The 23,684-nt window shown below is 31.8% G+C and overlaps 2 protein-coding genes across 2 annotated transcripts; one reads left to right on the top strand and one right to left on the bottom strand.

Annotated features, from left to right (window-relative positions):
* The first annotated feature begins 9,312 nt into the window (after positions 1-9,312).
* On the top strand, positions 9,313-12,283 carry LOC110422246 (uncharacterized). Its single transcript, XM_021436081.2, has 2 exons — positions 9,313-9,359; positions 9,443-12,283. Exon 2 carries the CDS (start codon positions 10,469-10,471, stop codon positions 11,990-11,992), a length of 1,524 nt encoding a protein of 507 aa, XP_021291756.1. The 5' UTR covers positions 9,313-9,359; positions 9,443-10,468; the 3' UTR covers positions 11,993-12,283.
* On the bottom strand, positions 12,065-15,135 carry LOC110422247 (elongation factor P (EF-P) family protein). Its single transcript, XM_021436082.1, has 7 exons — positions 14,857-15,135; positions 14,687-14,764; positions 14,401-14,507; positions 14,019-14,096; positions 13,590-13,691; positions 13,163-13,244; positions 12,065-12,733 (listed from the first exon to the last, which is right to left on the bottom strand). The coding sequence occupies exons 1-7, from the start codon at positions 14,993-14,995 to the stop codon at positions 12,615-12,617; spliced, it is 705 nt and encodes a 234-aa protein (XP_021291757.1). The 5' UTR covers positions 14,996-15,135; the 3' UTR covers positions 12,065-12,614.
* Positions 15,136-23,684: the final 8,549 nt, after the last annotated feature.

Raw genomic sequence — 23,684 nt, forward strand, 5'->3', positions numbered from 1 at the left:
AAAAAACATCTACATAGTAAATTCAGTATTAATAATTTTGCAAAATCATATTAATATAAGGACTCCACTTAACAAAATTCCTGACTTTATTCTGCATAATACTTTAAAATTTTTTAATAGTTTCATGATAAGCACAATATTTCATGAAATTATTTTTTAAATAGTTATTATTCAAAATTGATACATTACATTTTATTTAGTTCCTTTAATAAATACAAAAAAACTAACAATAACTTATAGTAACGTTATAAGTAGTACGTAGTTTGGATCAATCTCAATGGATATTTTTATTTTATATTTTAGAATGCATTTAAATTAAGTACCAATAAAACTTGAAATCAAAAGGTCAGTTAAAAACCATTAATTACTCTTTTATTAGTACAATGACTCCTTGACGTTGTCTTGCCCTTTGTTAGTTTTATGAATATTAGATTTTGGTACTCAGGTGAAAAGAAAAGATGTTGAGTTGAGAAAAAGTTGATATTGTTTTTTGTATTAAATTTTAGATGATCATCAAATTTAATTGAATTTTTAAGACAAGTATTTAATTTAAAATCAATTACTTGTAAATGAAGTAGTTATTAATATATTTATATGTCTAAAGTATCTTCGACTTAACATATATGAAATTTATTTTATCATCTTAAATACTTCCCTTCATAGGAGGCATCAAAAAGAGACAAGAATGGGAAGGGAGACACTTGTTCTGATATGTATGTTAAATTTTATACGAGTGTCTAATCTAATTGAATTTTTAAGATAAGCATTTAACCTAAGATTAATTAACCATGTAATTGGAGTGACTTTTTTATATGTTCAGATTATTCATAATTTAATAAATATGAGATTTTTTTATCATTACTCTAATTTTTTGAAAGAGAAAAAAGAGAATTACATGTTTTTTTAAAAAAATGGACTCAAAATAAAAAAAGTTTGTTTTATTAAAAAATATAAAATGCAAATATTTTTAATTTTATATTGACTTTTAAATACCTTCTTAAATTAGTTGATTCATGACAAGAACTCAACTAATTACATTATATAAAATATAAATAAATATTGCCAGTATATTACTTTTACATCTCACAGGTCAAATTAAAAAAAATCCCCTCCACCCGTGATTTGTCGTCGTCTGACTTATCAAGTTATATGTGAGAAAATTTGACAGTAAATCGTGTTCAATTACACATTTTATAGATCCATAATGCTGTTTTGTCCAATAGTTGTATTTAGGGACATTTTTTTTAAAAACAAATTAACGATAAACTATTAGATATCTTAATATCATCTTAAAGGACTTTTATGCCATACATCATGGTAAAGTCTTTTAAACACAAATAAATTTATAATTATATTAATTTTTTAATTTAATTAATTATATCTTAATGAATTTGTGATCATTAATTAATTTTTTTGGAATTTATGAAATTCAATTTTGACCTATAAAATAAATTTCTCATTTTAAAATAAGACAAAAAACTATTAAACAGGTAAATTGAACCAATACTTTGAAATTTTGAGATGCTTGGTGATATTTAAAGAATATTCTGCTTGACAATAAAAGTGATTAAACCATCCCATGTTGAGGGAAATGCACCAAGTTGGGTGGCTTTTTCATGTACTACAAAATATTGAGGCATTCAGTCTACCTGTATAAGAGAAAGAAATCCATGTAACAGGTATGTCCTAGTCATAGAACACGACTCTCTTGGCCTCAAGAATGGCGTGAGCTTTTTAGTTACAGGAATAATTTTCAATAAATAGCACGATTTCATTTTCCCTACTCAATCCAGTCAATACCGATATGTTTAGTATGTCTTTGAGATCAAATCTCTTTCTAGTGCACAGATTTCATCAAAGATAGTTAGTGCAGAGCATACTCAAGGATCTGAACACATGAGAGAACTGTGCTTATTTTCTTATAACAATCCCTAAGAAAGAGAGAAAAGGATTTTAGAAACACATGTTGAAAGAAACACACTATTTTATTTCCAAGGTTGTTCTAGCCCTTATTATAAGAGGTTTTCTTTTTTTTGTAGACTAAGGAGTAGGAAATGACAAACTTTACATAGCGAAGAGATAAATATGCTAGTACATGCGTTTTACATAATAGACTAAAAAGACAAAGATATATGTACAGATGCTAACTAAAAAGATAAAGATACAAGCATAATGATAATACTAACACTCTTAAATAATATTGACACTCTTACAAACTTTAATAAGGAAAAGGTTTTGCTTAAGTCATAATCTGTTAAGTTTCACTATCATCTATTATTTCCTTTCTTTATAGATATACATGTGTAAAGAGAGGCCTCAGGGTTTGTATTGCAATATATTTTGCATGTTTCACAAGGTGGTTTTGTGGAGAGTTGTGCAATCTTATCTTCATTTATTTCTTCGTATTCCCAAAGGTTTTGAGATCATTCATAAAGATTAGGAATCCCTTCATTGTTTTTTTTAATGCTGCTTTAATCTGGTCATGATAAGGTTAGGTGTCTCAGGGAAATAAGACATCTTTGTCTCTGGTGAAAGCCAGATATGATTAGAGATGATCTTATTGTGCTGGCAAATGTACCTTTGAAAAGTTCAGAACTTCTGGTCAAGTTCTCTGATATTGCAAGGGAATGATTTCTATATCTATGTTGAGGGAAATGCACCAAGCTAGGTGGCTTTTCCATGTGTCACAAAATATTGAGGCTTGTAAAGGATGAAAATGACCATTTTTTTTTTTACTTTCTTACATCTAATATAGCTAGCTCCTTCTAGTGTAAAAGTGGGTAAAACCATGTGATGATATCTACAAAATTCTTCCTCCACATTTCTATTTTTCCATTTATTGCTTTTTCTATGAATTCTAAGAAGTCTGTAATGTGAAGTTAGATGCCAATATGATACTTATGAGTTAAGTACCAATACATTCGTTTTAATTCTTCAAGAAACTCCATGAATTCATAGTAGAAAGGATGGATGAAGGGGTATTTTGGATGGAAACCATAAGGTTTTAGGATAAGACCACCATATTTCTTGAAAACTTCAATTTGGTATTCAAAAATCATTTGTTCAGTTTTTTTTGTGGAATGTTCCTTCTTAGACTAATATAAGAACTTCAAGAGGGTAGTCAGGATGGAGGTTTGGGGCTGTTGGGCTAGAGGATGAAAAAGATGATCTTATGATGTAGGTTCTTGGTTTTGGTGTGAACTTGGAAGGTTTTGGTTTGAACATCATTATTTTAAGGTCTTGGAAAGGTTTGGATAGGAAATCTGCAAGATGGTTCTTTTCTCCTTTGATATGCTTGGTTTCAAAAGAATATTTTGAAAACCATTCTGCCTATTTTAACAAATGGGGATGTGGAACTGTTAAGATTTGAACTTCAACATTTGAGGGAAAAGGGTTATATCCATCCTCACTAAAAAGTGATGTCCAACCAGATGAAATTCAAAGTTTAAAATTACCTTTTTGATTACAAGGATTTCTTTAAAAGTTGAGTGATAATGCATCTTGAAATTTGAAAATTTTTCACTTTTGTGTGCACAAATGTGTTTTTTTTCTTATCTTTCTTTCAAGAGAATTGCTCCACAAGATTTCTCACTAGCATCAGTTTGTAGGATTCTTCCACCATTAGAAAGGATTTTTAGAGGCTTAAAGTCTTGTAGTTTTGACTTGAGATTTTGGATGGCCTTGGTTTGGGTAGATCCCCAATTTGAAGAATTTTTCTTAAGCATTTTCCTTAGAGGATTAGTCTATGTTGAGAGTTTTGGGACAAAATCCTTGAGATAGTTTACGATGCCAAGGAACTGCTGAACTTGCTTCTTTCTAAGATTTTGGTTTGGAAATTTAAGCAATTCTTGTAAAATGTGGGGATTTGGTTGATATTTTCCTTGATTAATGTGCATTTCAAGAAAATTTACTTTAGACTTGAATACTTGCATCTTCTTTTCTGAAAGCATACCTCCGTATTTTAAGATCAATTCTGTAAATTGTTAGAGGAGTTGTATATGACTTTCTTCATTTTGACTGAATAAAAGAATATCATCTATATAAATAAGGGCCCAATCTAAGAGGGGTTGAAAATTTTTGATCATGACCTTCTGAAATAGTGATGGTACTGTTTTAAGCCCAAATGGTAAAACAGTCTAGTGATAATAATTTAGGTATGCAAAATCTAGTCTTTGGCCTATCTTTAAGACAAATACCTAACTACCAAAATCCTGCCTCGAGATCAAATTTTTAGAAAACCCTTGCCTGAGCTAAACTTGAGAAGATTGAGTTTCTGTTAGGCAGAGAAAATTTATAGTCAAGAAAAAAATGATTGAGGGGCTGGTAGTTGATAACCAATCTTAGTTTGCCCCTAACTTGCTTTACACTTTTGTTGACATAAAAAGCCTGACATGTCCATTGAGAATTCAATGGCTCAATCAATCTTTGTTGTAGTAATTCTCTACACTCTTCTTTGACCAATTTTTGGTGTTCTGGATTCATGCTTGAATGACTTGCTTTGGTGAGATTAATGTCTTCATTAAGCTTGAATGGAAGTTTAATAAAGAATTCTAAATTCTTCCAAAGAGGATTGTTGCATTTCAAAAGGAACTCTGAGTGAGAGTTAGCATATGGTTTTTCCCTGAGCAACTCAGCTATCATTTAGCTTTATTTACCTGGTTGCTGGAAAGAATAAAACTTTGGGATTTGTACAAATGGTTTGAAAGAGTATTTGTATCTGATCCCATTTGGTAGAATTCTTAGATGTTGGCATTCATGGTATATGTCAAATTCAACAACTATGTCCTTTTCAAGTAATTATGACCCGAGCACTTGAGTTGTGATAGAACATTAGGGAAAAAACTACATAGTAATAGGCTTACTGATTAGGAGAGTTGTAAAAATTTGGTTTGAAGCTGTTTTGAAATGTCTTTCATAAGGTATCCAGTATTTTAGGGTAATATTCTCGAGTTTATCACTGTTTCTGCTACTTTTTTGTAAAAAAAAGCTATTATTGAGATCGATTGACTGTATTTTGAGAGGTATATAGAAACTGGTATAAAAGGTGTTAATGGGTCAAGAAAAATTTAGATTTTTTACTAAGAATGAAGATCAAATTGGGGTTGTATCATGAAAAAATCTTCTGTTTGTTATCAAAGCCTGGAACTGTTGTTTATTTTTTCCAGATTCTCCCAACTATGATCTCTCAACAAAAAAATCTGCTATTATAAATAATGCCTCTACCTCTTTAGATTCATGTCCTTCTAGAAGATTTATATCCAAATTAGATTTCTTTGTATGAAGTTGATTATGTTCCAAAAGAAACAAAAAACAACCATCACAATTACCTTTTGCTAACCCTTATTCTACTTATGCAAAGCCATCTTTTCACTTGTCAAATCTATCAAAGCTCTCATAAAACATTATTCAAAACCACCTAAAGAATACATTCAGTCAATCCGGTGTGATAAACATTTAATCAAAGGGGACCAAACAGAACAATTTGTTGCACTTCAAATCCCTCCAGAGTTTCCTTAACAATGGATTCAGCATGGATATTCTCATATCCATTTTAGGGCAGTCAGGTTGGCCCTTAATTACCATGGGCGTGAAGCTCAGCCAGTTGTAGCAAGAATGGCTTTTCTTGATACTAGATACATCAAGTATGAAAATACATTCATTGAAACTGTAGAAGCCAACATTCAACATAGGAACAGTGATAGTAACACTCTTTCCAAACTACAATATGGCTTTATGTGATCTTAATATACTTTCACCTCTAAAAATCCAAATTCAGATAGTAGGTGCTCCACAAGTTCTTTCAGCCGTCATAGCTACCTTTTACTATCAGATGGTTTATAGAGTTCAAGACTATGCATTCAATCTTTTCAGGCTTCAAACCAATTCAAATGATGTACTGGTTTTGACCATAAACACAACACAAGTTCCTACTTGCTCATTTGTCCCCAAAAGAATCCCAAAAAATGATATGGCCAAACTTCTTCCTAAAAATGGGTGACCAATTATGAAAAACTACATGAAACCACAAGTTTTATTCAGTCCATAGAAAACCATTTCACCAAAAGAGCAGACAAAATAGTAGAGATCAAATTTAATCACTCTTATTTGAAAGAACCATCAACACCTCTAGTTTTTTCTGCAATATTTATAATCAAGCCAATAGAAGACGAACCTGGTCCAAAGAAAAACTTGGTTTAGAGTTTTGGCCATGAAGGAAATCCTATCTTTCACTTCACAGACCCATTCACTAGACATTGTCCATGGGATATTAATTGTAACTATGAAAGATGCTTAGAAGAGAGCTTGAAAGTAGATTATGAACTAAATAGAGAATCTAGAAAAAAGACAAAAAAGAAGTCAAGGTGTTCTGACCAAGAAATGTATAAAAGATTCCAAGATGGAGATCCCCCAGTTAGACCTTTAGGAGAAGATAAAGGGAAGTACCAGTATTTGGTCAAATATTCTCCTCCAAAATAGGCAGCATTAAAGCTACCACAATCAAAACTATCTATTCAAAAGCAACCACCTCAAAATTCCCAAAAACCTATCTTACCTTACTACGAAAAAATCCAAACATAGGTTCAGAAATAAAGTTGTTCTCAACAAATCCAAGTTTCACTATTAATTCCTCCAATTTGCATGTTTCAACCTTTAGATCCTTCTTATGATCATAATTTTCCTTCACTTGAAGAGTTTATTGAAAAGGAATTCAAACATGATCCTCAAGTCCCAACTCTACTCCAAGTATATGCAATGGAGAGACCAACCAAAATAGTGCAGCAAAGGCAACGTTGAATTGGAAAACAGCTAATTCGATTGCTCAAAACTTTCTGTTAAAAGGAATCAACCAAATGGTCAACATTATGTAAGACAAAATACAACAAGTTGAAGACAAGGTTGATGAAAATACCAGAGTTGCTAATGACATGATCAAACTTCTCTAAAATAGACTTAAATAAGTCTTTAAAGAAGTTCCAAAACAAGGTGTTTTATTTCAACTGTACAAAGAATAGAAAGAAATAGAAACCTAGAAGCTCAAGTTCCAGATCAAACTTCTCCAAGAAACCAAGAGAATTCCATCATCGAATAGAAATGATCCATTCAAATTGTCCACTTTCACTTTATCAGCACCAGAAGAACCACTTGGAACATGAATTGATATCCCACCTCCATTATCAAAAGTTACTCTTTTTTACTTCTACAAAAAACTCAAAGCTCAGAAAGAAGAGGAAGAAAGACCAAAGAAGAGAAAATAACCAAAAGAAATCTCTGATTCTGATCACATATCTGAAAAAGCCTAAGGGAAAAGGTTAATACAAGAAGATTCCACGACTCTTCAATCAAGGCAGAGATCGAGAATTGCCATTAAAGAATAAGAAGATCTAAAAACAATGATGATCAAGAATAAAAATTCTCTAACTTTTTTTCTTAAATAATACACAAAGAATTCAATTCCAAAAATTTTCTCAACTTAAGCAATCATAGAAGACCAAACTTCTCCTTCTTCAGCCTCTTCTAAACCTTTAGAATACTTTTCATAGGATGAATTATCTTCTGAAAAAGAAGAATTCTAACAAGAACAAAACAACCCACAATTTATGGCAAGCAATTCAGGAATAAAGGTTGAAGAAATGGATGTAGACAAAGACCCTACACCTTCCCACATTCTAGAGGATTGACGGCACCGTTAGTTTCAAAATTAACATTTACCATTGATGACATTCCACCGACACAATGGCTAGAAAGATTTCAAGAATTCCACTCTTACTTAAAAACCATAAGATTGTCAGAAGAAAGCATTATACTATTTTGATGGAATTTATGTCAAGACTTATAAGAACATAAAGGAATTTGAGGAACACTATTCCCCAAACAGAGCAAATGCAATTCCTAGTTTTGCAAGACTTCGGGCAAGTTGTTCATATCCTCTATACATACTTTACTAGAAGTCCTGATAATGTCAAAACTTTGTAGAGAAAAGAATTTTTCCAAAGAAAATGTTGTTTTTCCAAAAAGGTGGACCTTGATAAACATTTCCAAAAAATGGTAAAATTGTTTTATATGCTTGGGGCTCTAGCAAGCTTAAAACAAGTCTTCCTTTCCTCACTTCCAGATCTAATGCAAATACCAGAGCTCTTTAACAGCGAAGAACAAAGATTTTATCTCTTACTCTTAGAGAAATAAAACAAGAAGTCCATATTGCTCTTAAGGATATCTATCATAGAAGAAAAGTAGTCCAAGATTATCTAGTAGGAAACAAAGAACTAGACAAAGCTTGTGAAAGAACAAAATGGCAAATAAAATGTCACAAAGCTCGAGATTGTGGTTGCAAGACGAAAAGAAGGAAGCATTTCAGAAAATACAAAATATCCAAAAATTTTCCTTCTCATCGCAGATATAGGACCAAATGGAAATATCTCATGAAAAAGCACCTAGGCAGAAGAACAAAGTCAACAAAATGTTTTATCCACAATCAACAGGGACATTTTGCCAAACAATGTTCTGTCAATAAAAAAAGAGTACAAAGATGTTCTAAGACATCCAGCAGAAGACAAGAATCAATTTAGATGAAGATTATCTCGAATCAATCTTCTTAGTTGAAGAAGAACCCACAGATAAAATTTTGTTTCCCATCCAAACCTTCACTCCACTTTTGTGTGAAAGAAGCTTCTCAGGAACAAAACATGATTTCTTGGTTGCAATGCAAGGACGAATAAAGTGAAATACTATAATCCCAGCTTGGCTGAAGAATGCTTAGGAGTTAGGACTATACCCATGGCTTTGGCTTACAAATTATAGCTATAAATTTCCTTTTGAGTCCTCTTATCTCATATGAATATACTTTTTTAAAAGTATACACCAATATTTTTCTATATACTTTTTTAAAAGTATACACCAATATTATGATTTAATCATATTATATTTGAAATAATCTTAACAAATATCTATAAATATTTATCAGATTCTTTTTAAAAATAACAGTTTATAATATTAATATAAGTTTTAAGATACATGAGCATTTTGAAAATTTTGTTTTGGGAAATATGAAATTATATTCAATCCATATTAATATATTTTCGAGAATTCAAATATCACATAATTAAGGTAGGTGGGATCTTGGAAAACCAATAAAATTGTACATTTATATTGACATTGTTTTATGCGTGACTTCAATTCTTAGGAGGCTGGAGGACAGAACAGAGCAGTCAATGACTTACTATTCACTTGGACAATGATTCAAATTCAATTAGAAATTTTATAGTATTTATTACTGTAGTAAAGGGAATGTGAAAAGCATTGGAAAGAACAACGGAAGAGAAGAAGGATCCCTTCCCAGAATTACAGCCAAGGCCTTGAAAGTTAGAGAAGTTCCTTTATTCCCCTCTTTTTTCCCCTTGGGTGACCGACTGCCACACATACACTAACACTTTCCATGCAGCAGGTAATCTCTTATGTTGACGCTTTGCTACTTTGCTTGGTCAATTGAGTTTCCTTTCCTGCCATAACAAGCCAATCGTCAGCTTGGCTTCCCAAACTCAGCTTTCCCAGACCCTGAGCCACCTCGAAAGGAAAGCTAAAGAAAAGAGCAAACATTCACAAGTATAAAAAATGAGCGTAAGATATGTGTTATGATCATGATTATGGTGACTCAGAGCAGCTAAAGAAAACGGCTTTAGCAAACGAAAACAAAAGCATGGACGAAATATCAGTTATTCTGAGAAGGTTTGGGGATGAGCAGAGCACGCTGCTGGACGAGTTTGAGAGGCTCTCCTTCGAGGTGCAGCTGAACCAAGCCATATTAGGTAGGAGCCTATCGGAGCCAAGCGTGGCTAAAAAGACGTTGCACGCGCAGTTCCAAGCTCCACCGCCAGCGGTGCGTAAAGGGCGTCGTGGATCTGGCTTCAACAGGGTCTTGAAGAAGTTGCTAAAACCAATTCTTGGCAGGAAAGGAAGTGCTGGAAGAAAGCCAGTAGCTGACCACAAAAACCCCATGTCTTGGAAGGCATTTAGCAGATCTCTACGCCTCTGATGAAATGTTCCTTGTTCGTTTTGCCATCCATGTTATACCGATGGTTCTCAATTTTTCATTTTGGCAAATGGCAATCAACTATTTTAGGTATTCACTGCATTATATAGATGCTGTAATAGCTAAACATATCACATATGAAATGAAAAAGGATCGGGTCCCTGCAGCCCCGGATCACTGACGTTTTGTTTTGTTTTGTTTTTTGAACTTTTTACCGGCTGGTTGAACAGGAAAATTTATAAACTGCCTTAGACCAAATAAATAATGTCTTGCCAGCCCAATCGCTTTTCCGAACAAAAACGCTTCGTTTTGTTAGAGTACTCTGGCTCCGGATAAGGAGCTTTTCGTCCCCTGCTTGCTCGCCTTCCTGCCGCTGAGTTCAAAACTAAGCTGATTTTATCCACCATCTCTCCCTCTTTTTCTCTGTGATTAGATTTTGTCATGTCTTCTCCATATAAAGTTGAGTCGTCCGTATTTGGTAATCCTTCCATATTCCTCAATCCCAAAAGAATTCAACACCGCAAGCTTCTGGTTCTTGCATTGATATCCGTGCCTTGCAAAAATGCTTTGGGAACAACATCATCACGCAGCCTCATTTCCGCTCACAGAAGCTGTACAGACTTGGTTAAAGTATGGAAGCTAGAAAGCTTGCATTTTGATGGGAGAACTGACAGAATTCGGGTTGGAAATTTCCTGCATAAAATCAAAGCAATTCCCTTTAAAGACACGAGTGAAATTTTCAGCATCATGGAGAAAGATGCTGGCAATTGGACCTTGTCTGATTTCAATGGTATGCTAATGGCGTTGGTGACAGCAAACGAGCCTGATCTAGCCTTGGAACTCTACTCCAATGTAGCGTCATACGGTTCAGCTTTAGCACCAAATTGTTGGACATTTTCCATCATGATTAGGTGCTGCTGCAAGAAAAACGACCTTGATGGGGCCCAACGGTTTTTGCAGCACATGATGGAGAATGGGTATAGTCCAAATGTGATAACATTTACCACTCTCATTAATTCATTGTGCAAAAGAGGCAAATTGCAGAATGCCTTTGAAGTTTTTGACGTGATGGGTAGAATTGGGTGCAAACCTACTGTCCATACGTACAATTGCTTGTTAAAGGGATTGTGTTATGTGGGGAGGGTGGAGGGGGCTCATGAAATGCTGATGAACATGAAGAAAGAATCAGTAAGACCTGACATCTATTCATACACAGCAGTTATGGATGGTTTTTGTAAAGTGGGTAGATCAGATGAGGCAATGGAACTGCTTAGCCAGGCTCTGGAGATGGGATTAGCACCAAATGTGGTCACTTTTAACACTCTGTTTACAGGATATAGCAAAGAAGGAAGGCCAAAGCAGGGTTTTAGAGTGTTAAGGCTAATGAAGGAGAAAAATTGCATGCCTGATAGCATTAGCTACAGCACCTTGTTGAGTGGGCTGTTGAAATGGGGAAAGATAAGGGCAGCACTAGGGGTCTATAAGGAAATGGTGGGTATTGGTTTCGAAGTCGATGGAAGGATGATGAGCACTTTGCTTAGAGGTTTATGCATGAAATCATGGACAGAAAAGGACCTGGTTCAAGATGCCTATCAAGTGTTTGAGAAAATGAGTAGTGTTTCTATCGTCGACCATACTACCTATGGCTTTGTGATTCGAACTCTTTGTGTTGGAAAGAAAATGGAGGAGGCTCTGGACCATTTGCAGCAAATGATTAGAATGGGGTACATTCCTCGAACGATAACCTTCAACAATGTTATTCAAGCGCTTTGTATGGAGGGAAAGATTCGTGAGGCATTGGTAGTGTTGGTTATCATGTATGAAAGTGGTAAAATCCCAAGTAGAACATCCTACGACATTTTGGTTAAGCAGTTCAATCATCAGGGCAGGTTGTTGGGTGCGTCTAATGTCTACGGTGCTGCTTTGAAGCAGGGTGTGGTCCCGCATAGGATACCGCTAAGATGATGGAAGTGTTCAACTAAGGCATCTTTCTTTTCCTGTATACTGATGTAAGAAATCATGCTACCCGTTCAGCTGTTGATATCTTTCTCTTCTTTTTATTATGAAAAAAAATAACGAGAAACATACATGTCATTCTGATTATCAGTCAGGCCGTATAAGTACAGTTTCTGTACTAGCTTTTAAGAAGCTTATGTTCTGACTAATACCAAAGACGGATGACCTTCTATTTTTGAGATATATGAAGTAACTAATTGAATCAACCCCTTGATGGTACTGGAATTACCTTTCTGCCTAGTCCAAATGCAGTCTCGAGCTGAAAGAATCATTTCAGCAAAGAAGTAATGGCCTTCAGAACATTAACTGTCTTATGCATTTAACATGGAAAAGAAAAAAAAAAGGTTATTAACATGTAAAATCCATCAACAAATGCACAAAAAATCTACAACCATATAATATAAGAAACTATTGTCCGCAGGCTGCTACCTCTCATCAGTCCACCTAGGGCTGGTGAAAATTCCTTGATAAAAGTTAAAGTAGAACACTCTGGCATTGCTAAATGTTAATTTATATAAACAAATAAATTAAAAGAAAAAAATGCTAATTATAAGAATTCTCCTAGCAAAACTTATGCACGGCTCATATATTGCCCAGTTCTTGTATCCACCAATATTTGATCACCTATATTAATAAAGAGTGGAACATTAACAACAGCGCCTGTGTCAAGAGTTGCAGGTTTGGATCCACCTGTGTCAAAATTTTATCTCTCAAAGTGATTAGGCCAAAGAAACTAGTATGTTGCAACTTGCAACAGAAATCAAAATCAAAGAATAAAAAAAAGCAGCAAAGATAAGGGCTGTCTCATAATAGATGCATGGGTTGTGATTTGTGACATAATACAGCATTGTCTTTTCTTGCTTTCTGTTTTAAGGAGATTCATAAAAGGAAAAGCAGTGGAGTGATATTCAGGTATTCATAAATAAAACGTTTATATTCAGTTTCATAGCATATTGCCCTTCAAGTACACATATCTACATTACTATTGATTGAAGACACAGCATTAGTGCTCTGCTCACCTTTGCATTTCACTATATTATGGATCATAGTTTTACAATTTCAACTAATAAAATAATGGATTAGGATTTAAGACCTTAAAGAGAAGCCATATTACATTACCTGAAGCTGTGTCACCTTTGAGGCCAGGATCAACATCAACCACAGCTAGCTGAACTGTAATGGGGAGCTCAAAATCAATAACCTACAAGAAAGAGCAGATGGGTAAGCATCATCAATAGCAATAGCAGCAACAAGCAATTACTAAGATGGTAATAATGCTAATCTTTGCTACTAATTACTGGATGCCATAACCTGCACATATACAAGCATATGAAACTAATAAGTTATCGTTAAGTATACATAAATGCTGATGGCTACAAGAGCACTGCATAGTATCTAGCAGAGGGAACTATCTCAGTCTCCACAAGTGCAAAAGAGCACCTGTGTGAACACAGATTTTAAAGTAGAGCATACATCTTTATATATCAAAACTTCAAATTCTAACAATGAACAGGAGATATATGAATTCAAAGAAAGTATAAAGTACCTTTCCATTCCAAAAGAGCAAATTGCAGTCCATTCCCTCTTTCAACCATTTTGTCTTGTCCCCAACATCTGCCTCATTTAGACGGGTTTCTTCAAATGTGTTCTGTTAGAAGTTAAAACATCATTACAAGACTGATATGGAAAAAAATAATAATTATAAGAGAAGCATTTCAATAAATTGCTCAAGCGAAAAGAAAAAATGGGCATAATTGTTGAATCTTCCAAGTATTAGGAGCATGAACTCAATCCATTCCATGTAAGAAAAAGAGGATAGATAACCACTGATTACACAGAAGATTACTAGTTAATATATGCACTACATGGCATTTAATCAAATTTTCGGTAGATGGATAACAAATGTACATAACTAAGGAATTCATATATCTACAGTACTGAATGAGTTGTATTATATGAATATACTTAAAATTACCAGGTCCATGAAGACATACTGGGAACCATCTTTGTATGTAAACTGCTTGGTTTCCTTGAAAACATCTGCCTCATCAATCTGGAAAAACAAGTGTATATGAAGGCATTGAAAAAAAAAAATAAAAACCTCTATTGGCATATTCCTGTAATACAAGAAATGCTAAAGGCTTTGTATTTGAACTGAAATAAAATAGCACTGCCAGCAGAAGATAACATGCTCCCAAACACAAGGACCCTTCCTAGTCCAACATATTCCTAATCTTATTCTCAATAGAAAGGAACATCCCGCCATATATTAATCACAAAAAAGTGTAAGCTGAAGTTACAATGTATCAGCGCGGAGAGCCAAATGATACATCAATTTAGTGTTACATAGAGATTACCGTACTTCCAGCTCGAAAAGTCTTCTCCACACTGTTTCCTGTTATATAATTACGCAATTTGGTCCTCACAAAAGCAGCCCCCTTTCCAGGTTTGACATGAAGAAACTCTACAAAGGGCCAATCCATCAGCCAAAATTTAAAATCAGAAAAGACTTAAATACAACAATCAACCAAAATAACCATCCACATTCCATACATATTAAACAAATCATCAACAAAGAAAATACATTAGCCAACCAAAACAAAATAGTAAATAATAATTGCAGAATTAAATAAAAAAATGTACCTAAAACTCGCCAAGGAGCTCCGTCAACTTCAAGGTTTGTACCCACTTTGATATCGTTACTAGATAAAGCGTAAATCCCTGCAACCAAATTGAAATACATTACAAAAAAAAATGGTATTTCGAAAAGCTTAAATTAGACAGAGAATGAAGCCGGAAAGCAGTATAAGTACTGAGAATTCTGGGCCGACGGGGGGTTCTTGGAGAAAAAAGCATTGGAAGCAGCAATGGCTTTGAAGATAATTTAAGTGAAGATGAAGGGCGGAAGATGGAAGTAGACGATGAAACATTGAACGCTGCAGTTGCCGCCATGGGCGTGTGAGAGAAGCAAGAAAAAGGAACAAATGTGTCTGAAAATGCTTCGTTTTCGGGATGGTCATAACAATGGAGAGCATTATTTGCTTGCTTAGATAAGGGCGGAAGGAAAGTTTGGGCTTTTCCTAGTAAAAAAAAAAAGGTGGATAAACCCAGTTGTTTTCTTGCTTAGAAATGTAAACAGTATAATAATAATAAAACGCAGCCAGAGCCCAGAATGGAATAGAAATTTGGCAAACCAAACACGTCATAATTGAAACGTACTAGTAGCATATACAGTATTTATTTCAAATGTCAAGAGATTAAAGTGAAATTTGTCATTATGTCATTTATTTTAATATTGACTTTGTTATTATACTTTAATTATAGTCCAACTTTGTTACTGAAGTTTTATTTTGGATGACTTTCAGACAAAAATTAATAATAAAAAAATATCATAGAATATTCCTTCTATACAATTGAAATAAATTCTGAAATAGTAAAATTATCTTGCGAATTATTATACAAAGACAAAAATGTAAACATAATAATTATGAAAACAATTAACATTTGATGCACCGACACTATTAACTCAGTAAATACTAACACCTCATTAATGAAGTAAAACTAAAATCTTTAAAAACTAAAAATTAAATATCAAAAACTTTTTAATAATAAATTAAATATTTTCACTTTTCTCATGAGCCTTCACCAACACTGCTAGATCAGTAATATACTCATTGAGAGGCTACTATAAAGATCTCAACTCCTATCTCACGTCACACATCGTTGCCAAGATTGTGATCATCACAAGGCCATTCGAGCACATATGCGAAAACAATCCCATTTTCGTGCCGATCACGAGGGCCCCTAAAGTTACTGTCATATGAATAAACATTACCATCATTTGGGTGTTAAACACCATGGCAAGGAGCCTCTTTGTCTTTTAATATATTTCATCCAACTATCATTTTCTTTAGTTATTACTCTTAAGTATTTCTATTTGACTACTCCAGCACTCTGTCTTATCCTCTTATCAGGGAGTGATAAATGCTCCAGCCTACGTCAAGGGTTTAACCATGAATAAGTTATGGTTCGGTTGGTCAAGAAAGGGTGGGCTAAGTGCTGGTTGATCACTTCCATGCACCTCTCAACTTACTTGGAAACTTTTGAGTTGTTGCCAAGAGATCAAACCAAGAGATAGAAGATTAAATTCGCCTAACTAAATTTCCTAATCTCACATCGTTAAAAATCTTGTTGCAACATCATATGCAATGCATTTTAATATCAATGGAACAAACACCAACCATAATAAGAAATGCCTGAGGGGAAAAAAAGACACTAGCACCTTGAACAAAAGCTTTTGACCCATCTTTTGCTTGAGTTTAGCCCTTTGCCCAACCAAGAGTCACCTTTGACATCTCTAGCAAGAATATTCTGGCTGTGAACAGTACTTCAGACCAAGGGATAATGAGTTTACCTCCTCCAATGACTGGGCAAAGGCATTTGGTTCGGACAGTCCACTCCATCATAAACTGTTAGTGCAAAACAAGAAAGAAAGGACGTGGCCAAATTTTGCTAAAATCTTCGCAAGCTTGTGTTCGAAGCTTCTTCACTGTTAAATTGTCCAATTTATTGTGCTAGGTAGGCATTTAATTACCCTAAACGTAGCCTTTTCTTTCTCCTCTCCCAAATCTCTCCATCATTGTATTTCCCATCATTCTACAAGCATTGTATTTTTTCACCACCGATAAATATCTCATTTATTCAGTTTTGTCATCCAGAAGCAAGGGATAACAGAGATGGTCTTCCTTTTCCCATTTTTGCTACCTTACTCCATTGTTTGTACCCCACAGACCTTGAGTTTGGCCCATTTCTGGTTGGGCTCGACTTTCCTTGGTCTTGTTTCACCGCTTCGGGCTAAACTCGAAGGTGGAAATAAAGGAGGTGTAAACATGAAATGTCCACAAAGCACCTTATCACCCCACTCCAATCCACCTCACCTGCACGTCACCCTTCACCAAAATCCTCCCTAATAAGCCTTTTTTTTTTCTTTCTACAATTTATAATTTTTTTTAAATTTATATTTTTAAAAGTAACTAATTTATTTTTTCCACGTGTCATTCTCAGAATAACCACATGTACTAGTTTTGTGTACAACTTGACTACTTTACATTGTTCTTTTGGAGGACGAACAGAAGGTAATTTTAAAAACTAAAAAGTAGAGATACTTGTATTTATAAGTTATGATGGTAAAAATTTTCATAGCTTCACAGTATAGATGAATTAAATCATATACGTATATATAAAAAAAATAATTTCATTGATTTTAAGTATTAAAGAGCGATGTTAATCTAATAGATATATTTATAAATATTTCAATGAAAAACCTAAGTTGAAGTTTATGATTTAACAAAGGAAAAGAATTTGCAACGATGAGATAACATTAAGACATTATATATCTAGTATAATAGATCCTACCACAGATACGGTCAGACTTAATTTGATGGAATTGCTTGAATAAAGGATCTTACTATTTCTGCATGCGGATTTGATGTTCCCTTTTGTTTTGTTTTTTAATTTTTGCCATCATTAACAAATTGATTAATTATTAAATGATAACAATACGACAGAATAATGCGCCTTCCTATACGAAGTTCTTGTTGGAATTTTGAAGGTTCCAAATTGGTACCAAAATATGCAGGCCATCATCACCATCCCACTAAAAATCAAATGGATGTTTATCACAGGATAAAATCTGCTAATGGAAGAATCTTCTCCGGATAATATATATTTTTATGTGTAAGTATGCGCATGTATAAATTAATAATTATTATTTTTGTGTAAATAATTTTTAACTAATCATTCTATTAACAATACATTCATGCTCTTTATGCATGTGTAATTTCAACTTATAATTTGATTTATCTTTTATAGTATCTAGTTAATGATTGAAAGTTTGCATGATTTTAAACAAATAGTTAAATATTTTTAATTAATTTAAAATTTGATACTCATGATTTATATAAGTAGAGAATGAATTTTAATAATTTCATTATCAAAATATAAATCATATAAAAGGACATAGAATGTGTAATTTTTATTTTTATTTTTTGCAAAGCAAGTAATTTTTAGTAATAATAGAGCTCCTGGCTGAGTTTTGTCTCTTATGTCCTCTGAGGCCAACTGAACTAGTATTTTGACAAAAAATATCAAATCATAAAAAGAAAAAATATATTAGTATGACTAATTCCTTTTTTTGTTCATTTTTCTAATATTTATTTAAATAATTAAATCCGATAGTTATTTGATTGAATAAAAAATGCATAGAACCATTAATAATAAATTATTATGTAGAGATGAATGTTAGTGGATTTCAAAATAGAAAATTATGTTTTTTATATTAAAAATTATAAATGAAAAGTTATAATTTTTTCATATCAACAATTCTAACTATTGAAAAGTCACATCAATTAAAAGATTACGTCACATATTGTAATTATTGGATTGTAACTGATTTGTCATGTAAAAAGTTATATTTTTTAGTAAAGTGATATATTAGAAAAATACCTTTAAATTTAAAAGTTATGAAACAATTGAAAAAGTTTGGATATGAAAAGTTATATTTTCATATTAGAGCTCAAAAATTATATTTTATAATATGAGTAATCATCATTTCATAATATAATTATTGAAACAATACTTTTATCTAAAATTTATATCTTGCAATATGTAGATATATTATCTTTTAAGACATAGAGGTACCTTGAAGACACTTGCAAGTTTAGGACTTACTGTTAACCTTTTTGACACATAAAAAATAAACCAAAAAGTTAAGAGCATGAAATGTGTTATGTTCAGAATAAAAATTTAAAAAATAAACAGAAACACTTTGAGTTCCCATAATCTATTAAAGTAATTTAAATTTTTTATAATTTATTTGTTACATAATGTAGGTTTTAAAATGAAACAACTTTGCAACCCTCTTGGATGTGTCTAGCTATTTACCTTTCTAAATTGCAATATGAAGTTAAATATTGGTTTCATTGTATCTTAAGGATATTTGTATAATTTTTTTTTACATATCAAGTAATAGAGACGAAATAAATCTTAAAAATAATATTTAATAAAAACAGGTCTTAAAGTCTATTTTACTAATTCACTATAAATTCCAATTAAATCCCATTTCTATCAACAACGAATAATTTCCTTATATTATAAATATAACCAAACTGTTTCTCAATCCACATAATTCAATTTTGAAAGTGAAATTCTTTGTCTTGCAATTGTTTGCTGAAATTGACGGATGGCTTGAACACTATGATTTCATTAATGCGGTAACGCAAGCAACTTTTTTTTGATAAGATTATATTTATAAATCAAAATTACATCACAATCAAATAATATTTAATAACTATGGTATTATTATTACATTTAATATGAACATCAATTAATAAATTAAACAGAATACCACAAATTAATAACCAACGTTAGGAAAAGAAATAGAAAAATAAGTTGACACGGTAGAGCTGAATCAAGGCATGATGCTGACAATCCCGTCACTCGCTTGAACAAGTTTTTTCTTAATTGAAGACAAGTTAAAAGAATGAAGGAAACTTGTATTGTATGTTTCAATTTGGAATATAATAGTGACCTAAAGCTATGCGTGATATTCTCTTCATATTTTTAGGTTTTTAATATCAATTGTGATGAACGTGGTAAAACATTTATTTATTAACTTACTATATATATTATATTATATTAATAAGATAGAAGATACTAACAACTCAGCTGAAAGTAAAAACAAAACCGTCAATTATTTAATTTAAAATATATTTAAAAAAGAATTAATATCAATTACTGAAAAATAATATGAAATTGATTTCCTGGAAAATTGACTTTTTCCTCGAACATGAAAGTAGAGAACTTAAGCACAAAAAAGAAAAATTAATATAGAACGTTTAACAAATAATTTTTTAAAGCAGATTTAGCGTTAGAAGCCAAAACGAAAAGTCTAAAATCATAAATAAGTATGTTCATAATTTTAATATTTTCCTTGTTAATTAAGAGTCTACATAAAAATTATAAGTATAATAAAATTTCTCTTTTATTTAATTTACTTATATCAGGACTTTGAGATAATCATATTCTAATTAAGAATATAACATTTATTTTATTTAAATATCTTGTTAACTACTTTAATTGTATTAAACAATCAGAAGTAGAGTTTTATTAAGATTTGGACCTATAATATTATAAATGGGATCTTTGGGTTTAGTTTTTGAATTATCAAATAACATTACTGAGTTTTTTTCTCAAATTTGAGGCTAAGTTTTCATATTTAAAACTTGGTTATTAACCTTAAAGATTTAGTTAGGTATTAGCTTTTGTTTTCACACTAACTTGCTGTGTCAAAAAGAAACATATACAAGAAAAGACATAAGATAAGTTTCATGATTCTTCATTTGGATCTAAACACAAAAAGTGGGTATGGATGTGCATTGACTAAAAGTAAAATTTGACTTTAATAAAATATATAAATTTTACAAAAATATATCAATTATATTCATGAAAATTTAATAATATATAATATTAATTTATTACTAACCAAAATTTTCATTTTCGACAAAAAAATATTTCTACTTTAGCATTTTTGTTAGAATTTCATTGAAAAAAAAAGGTATTTTTGATAAAATTTGAATTTAAAAAAAAAGTCAAAAAAATCATTTTTTTATAATGAAATATGAAAGACTAGTGAATATTCAACTAAAAGTTTTAAAAAATCGTTTACATCTGTAAGTTATTAATCATTTTCAAATTATTTATTTATATGATCAATTTTCAATTGTTTATGTTATATAATATTGCATTTAAACTATAGAACACGTCTTAGAAAAAAACATGAAAATGTCTACCCATAACACAGAAAAGGTGTTACACATCCTTAATCTGTGCAACAAAGGTCGGCTAAACAACAAAACTAGGTCAGTCAAACACGCACGACAGCAACGAATAAGAAAGAGGAGGAGGTGAAAAACATGGTGCACCCACATTTGCATGGTTGACGCTTTGGAATCATATCAAGTCTAGACAGCTTGGAAATCCACTCTTTTAGAACCTTTGCCCATGACACATCCGAGATTCCGTATATCGACGAGGACTAGACCAACCGAGTATTATTTGTGGAAAAATTACCTTCTTCTTTGTTCTTCGTATCCCTCTCGTGTATTCTCCCATCAATAGAAGAAGGAGAAACAAGGGGAAAAGTGGTGGTGGTGGCGGTGGTGGATAATAACTTGTTAATCATTTAATAAGCTTGAACTTTGTAAATGTTTAATTTGTTTGGCTAATTGATAAATGGGTTTTTACTAATTATAAATTTAATAAAAAAATATATTAATTTGTAAATAATACCTTAATCAATACTCATCCCAAACACTTTCTAAACTAATTATTATCAAACATTTAAGGGTAAAATATTATTATCTCTTAAGTTTTGATCGAAATTATACAAAAATTTATCAATTTTTAAAATTTATATTTTACCTAAAAATATAAATATCGTTAATAAAAATTATAAAAAAATTAAAATATTATTTTTATTAATTTAAAAAAATATTATTATATTTTAAAAAAATAAAAAAATAAAAAACATCGAATTGGTTCTCCTCAGCTCAACAAGAAAGGGGAGCATTATTTATTTTTTTATTAATTAAAAAGAAAAGGTTCCTCATTTGGGGAGCACCATTAATCAAGAGTCAAATTATTTTTTTATTTTTATTATATTGATAAATTGATAAAAATATTAACGATTGATTAATGATTAAACTTATATATCTAACAAAAAATAATTTTTTGAAATGAAGTGCTTATTTTAAAAATTAATAATTTTTTATATTTTTAAATAAATTTTTTTAAAAATATTTTATTTAATATTTAAAATAATATTTATTTTGTCTAAAAGAATAGCTATTGAGTATAATTTATTGAAGAATGGTTTAACAAAACGCGCTTTATTTTTAAGAGAAAAAAAAAAGAGAAGAAAATCGTGGCCGTCATCACTTATCAATTATCATCGTTATTCATTGGCTCGAAATTGCTTTAGCTCCTGGTTAAAGTTTAACCCTTGTTTGCGTAAGAGCAGAAACTGGTTGCTTGTTCATTTCCCACTCTACGCTCAACTAGACGCGTGCGGACACTCATCGAGCGCGACAGTTCGAAGTTTTTCTAGCGCGTGGGTTGGCGTTTCTCTTTCAGCGCGGTAGGTACCGGGCATCCAGGTCACCTAACATCATCACATCATTAGAATGACGTCATTAATAAACGTGAAACAGAAAAATCAACGGTATAATGATCGTTGACAGTTGACACATGTGCACGCAGAATTCCGTTGGACGGCGTGGACCGTCGAAAGACCAATTTCTCCAAAGAAAAACAATAACAACGTCGCGGTTTACTCGTAATGAAAGGGGACAGGGGGGGTTAACTTAGTCAATTCGCGTCTGATACTTATTGCATGCGAAATATGCGTTAGGATAGAAAAGCGCCTAGTGGCGCACTTTACGGTGGTGTCCACAAGCCGTATTTCTATATTTTAAGTAAAACGGGTAGTATTATTAAATACTCAAAAGTTTTTGTCACGCGCTAGTTTTGTTAACGAAAACACTACTCGCGGACTTTTATCCTATCAAACCGATATAACGGGCCCCCGCCTCTGATCAAACGCTTTCGGTCGGCGATTATCTTAACAACATGCACAGAGGTCGTGGAGATAACTATTTTCTCTATAACTTGCTTCTTCTATGTGAATATATCGTTACTATTGTGGAAAGTATTTTGCTTTTTCTTATATACAAAAAATGCAGTTGAAAATTAAATACTTACTTTTTTTTGTTACGGATTATTAATTCTGTAGATAGATAAAGTTTCTGTAACTTACCAAGTTATGACCAATTTTTACATTTACTGCAATTGCTTACTTCAAGTATAATGATTTTTATTTTTTTAATTAAATGCGAAATTAATTTAAAAAAGATAACTTAAGGGCAGATGTTAACCAAACTCGTTAAGTTATGGCAGTGAGAAGTAATAATTTTTAAGGTGTTGTGACACATTAATTTTTAAAGGAGTTCTGAACTAAGATTAGGCTCTTGTAATGGAGTGAAAAGGGTTCTAAAACTGTTTAAATAATTGTAAAATCTCGAATTTTGAATGTTTTTGGGAGGGTTAATGTTGATCTTAATAATTTAAATTCATTCTCCAAAATTAATATTCCAAAGCATAAGATAAATTAATTTAAAAATTGAAAATTTAGTGTATATGAACTTTGTATTAGAGCCTAAATTGAACTACATCGATTGAATGAAAAAACACTCAAATTGGTATAATGTGGATTTTTTTACTTAATAAAATTATATTGAAAAACATAATTCATTCACATAAAAAAGTTTACATGATGGTAAAGTTTAATTACAAACATTAGTAAATTTTATACCATAATTAATAAATCTCAAATATATATAAATAAGGCAAATTCAAATTTAAAAGAATTAAAAAAAGAATAATAATGTTGTAAAAAATTTAATTATATTTAGAAATGCAACAAATATAATATCAAAGTCGTTTTGAAAATTCTTCAAATTTAGTTTTAATAATATATATATATATATATACATATATTGGGGGAAAAACAAAAAGAAAAGAAAAA

Source organism: Theobroma umbraticum, unplaced genomic scaffold (genome assembly GCF_002168275.2).
Source record: "Theobroma umbraticum cultivar Fairchild unplaced genomic scaffold, ASM216827v3 scaffold_130.0, whole genome shotgun sequence".
NCBI classification, from domain to species: domain Eukaryota; kingdom Viridiplantae; phylum Streptophyta; class Magnoliopsida; order Malvales; family Malvaceae; genus Theobroma; species Theobroma umbraticum.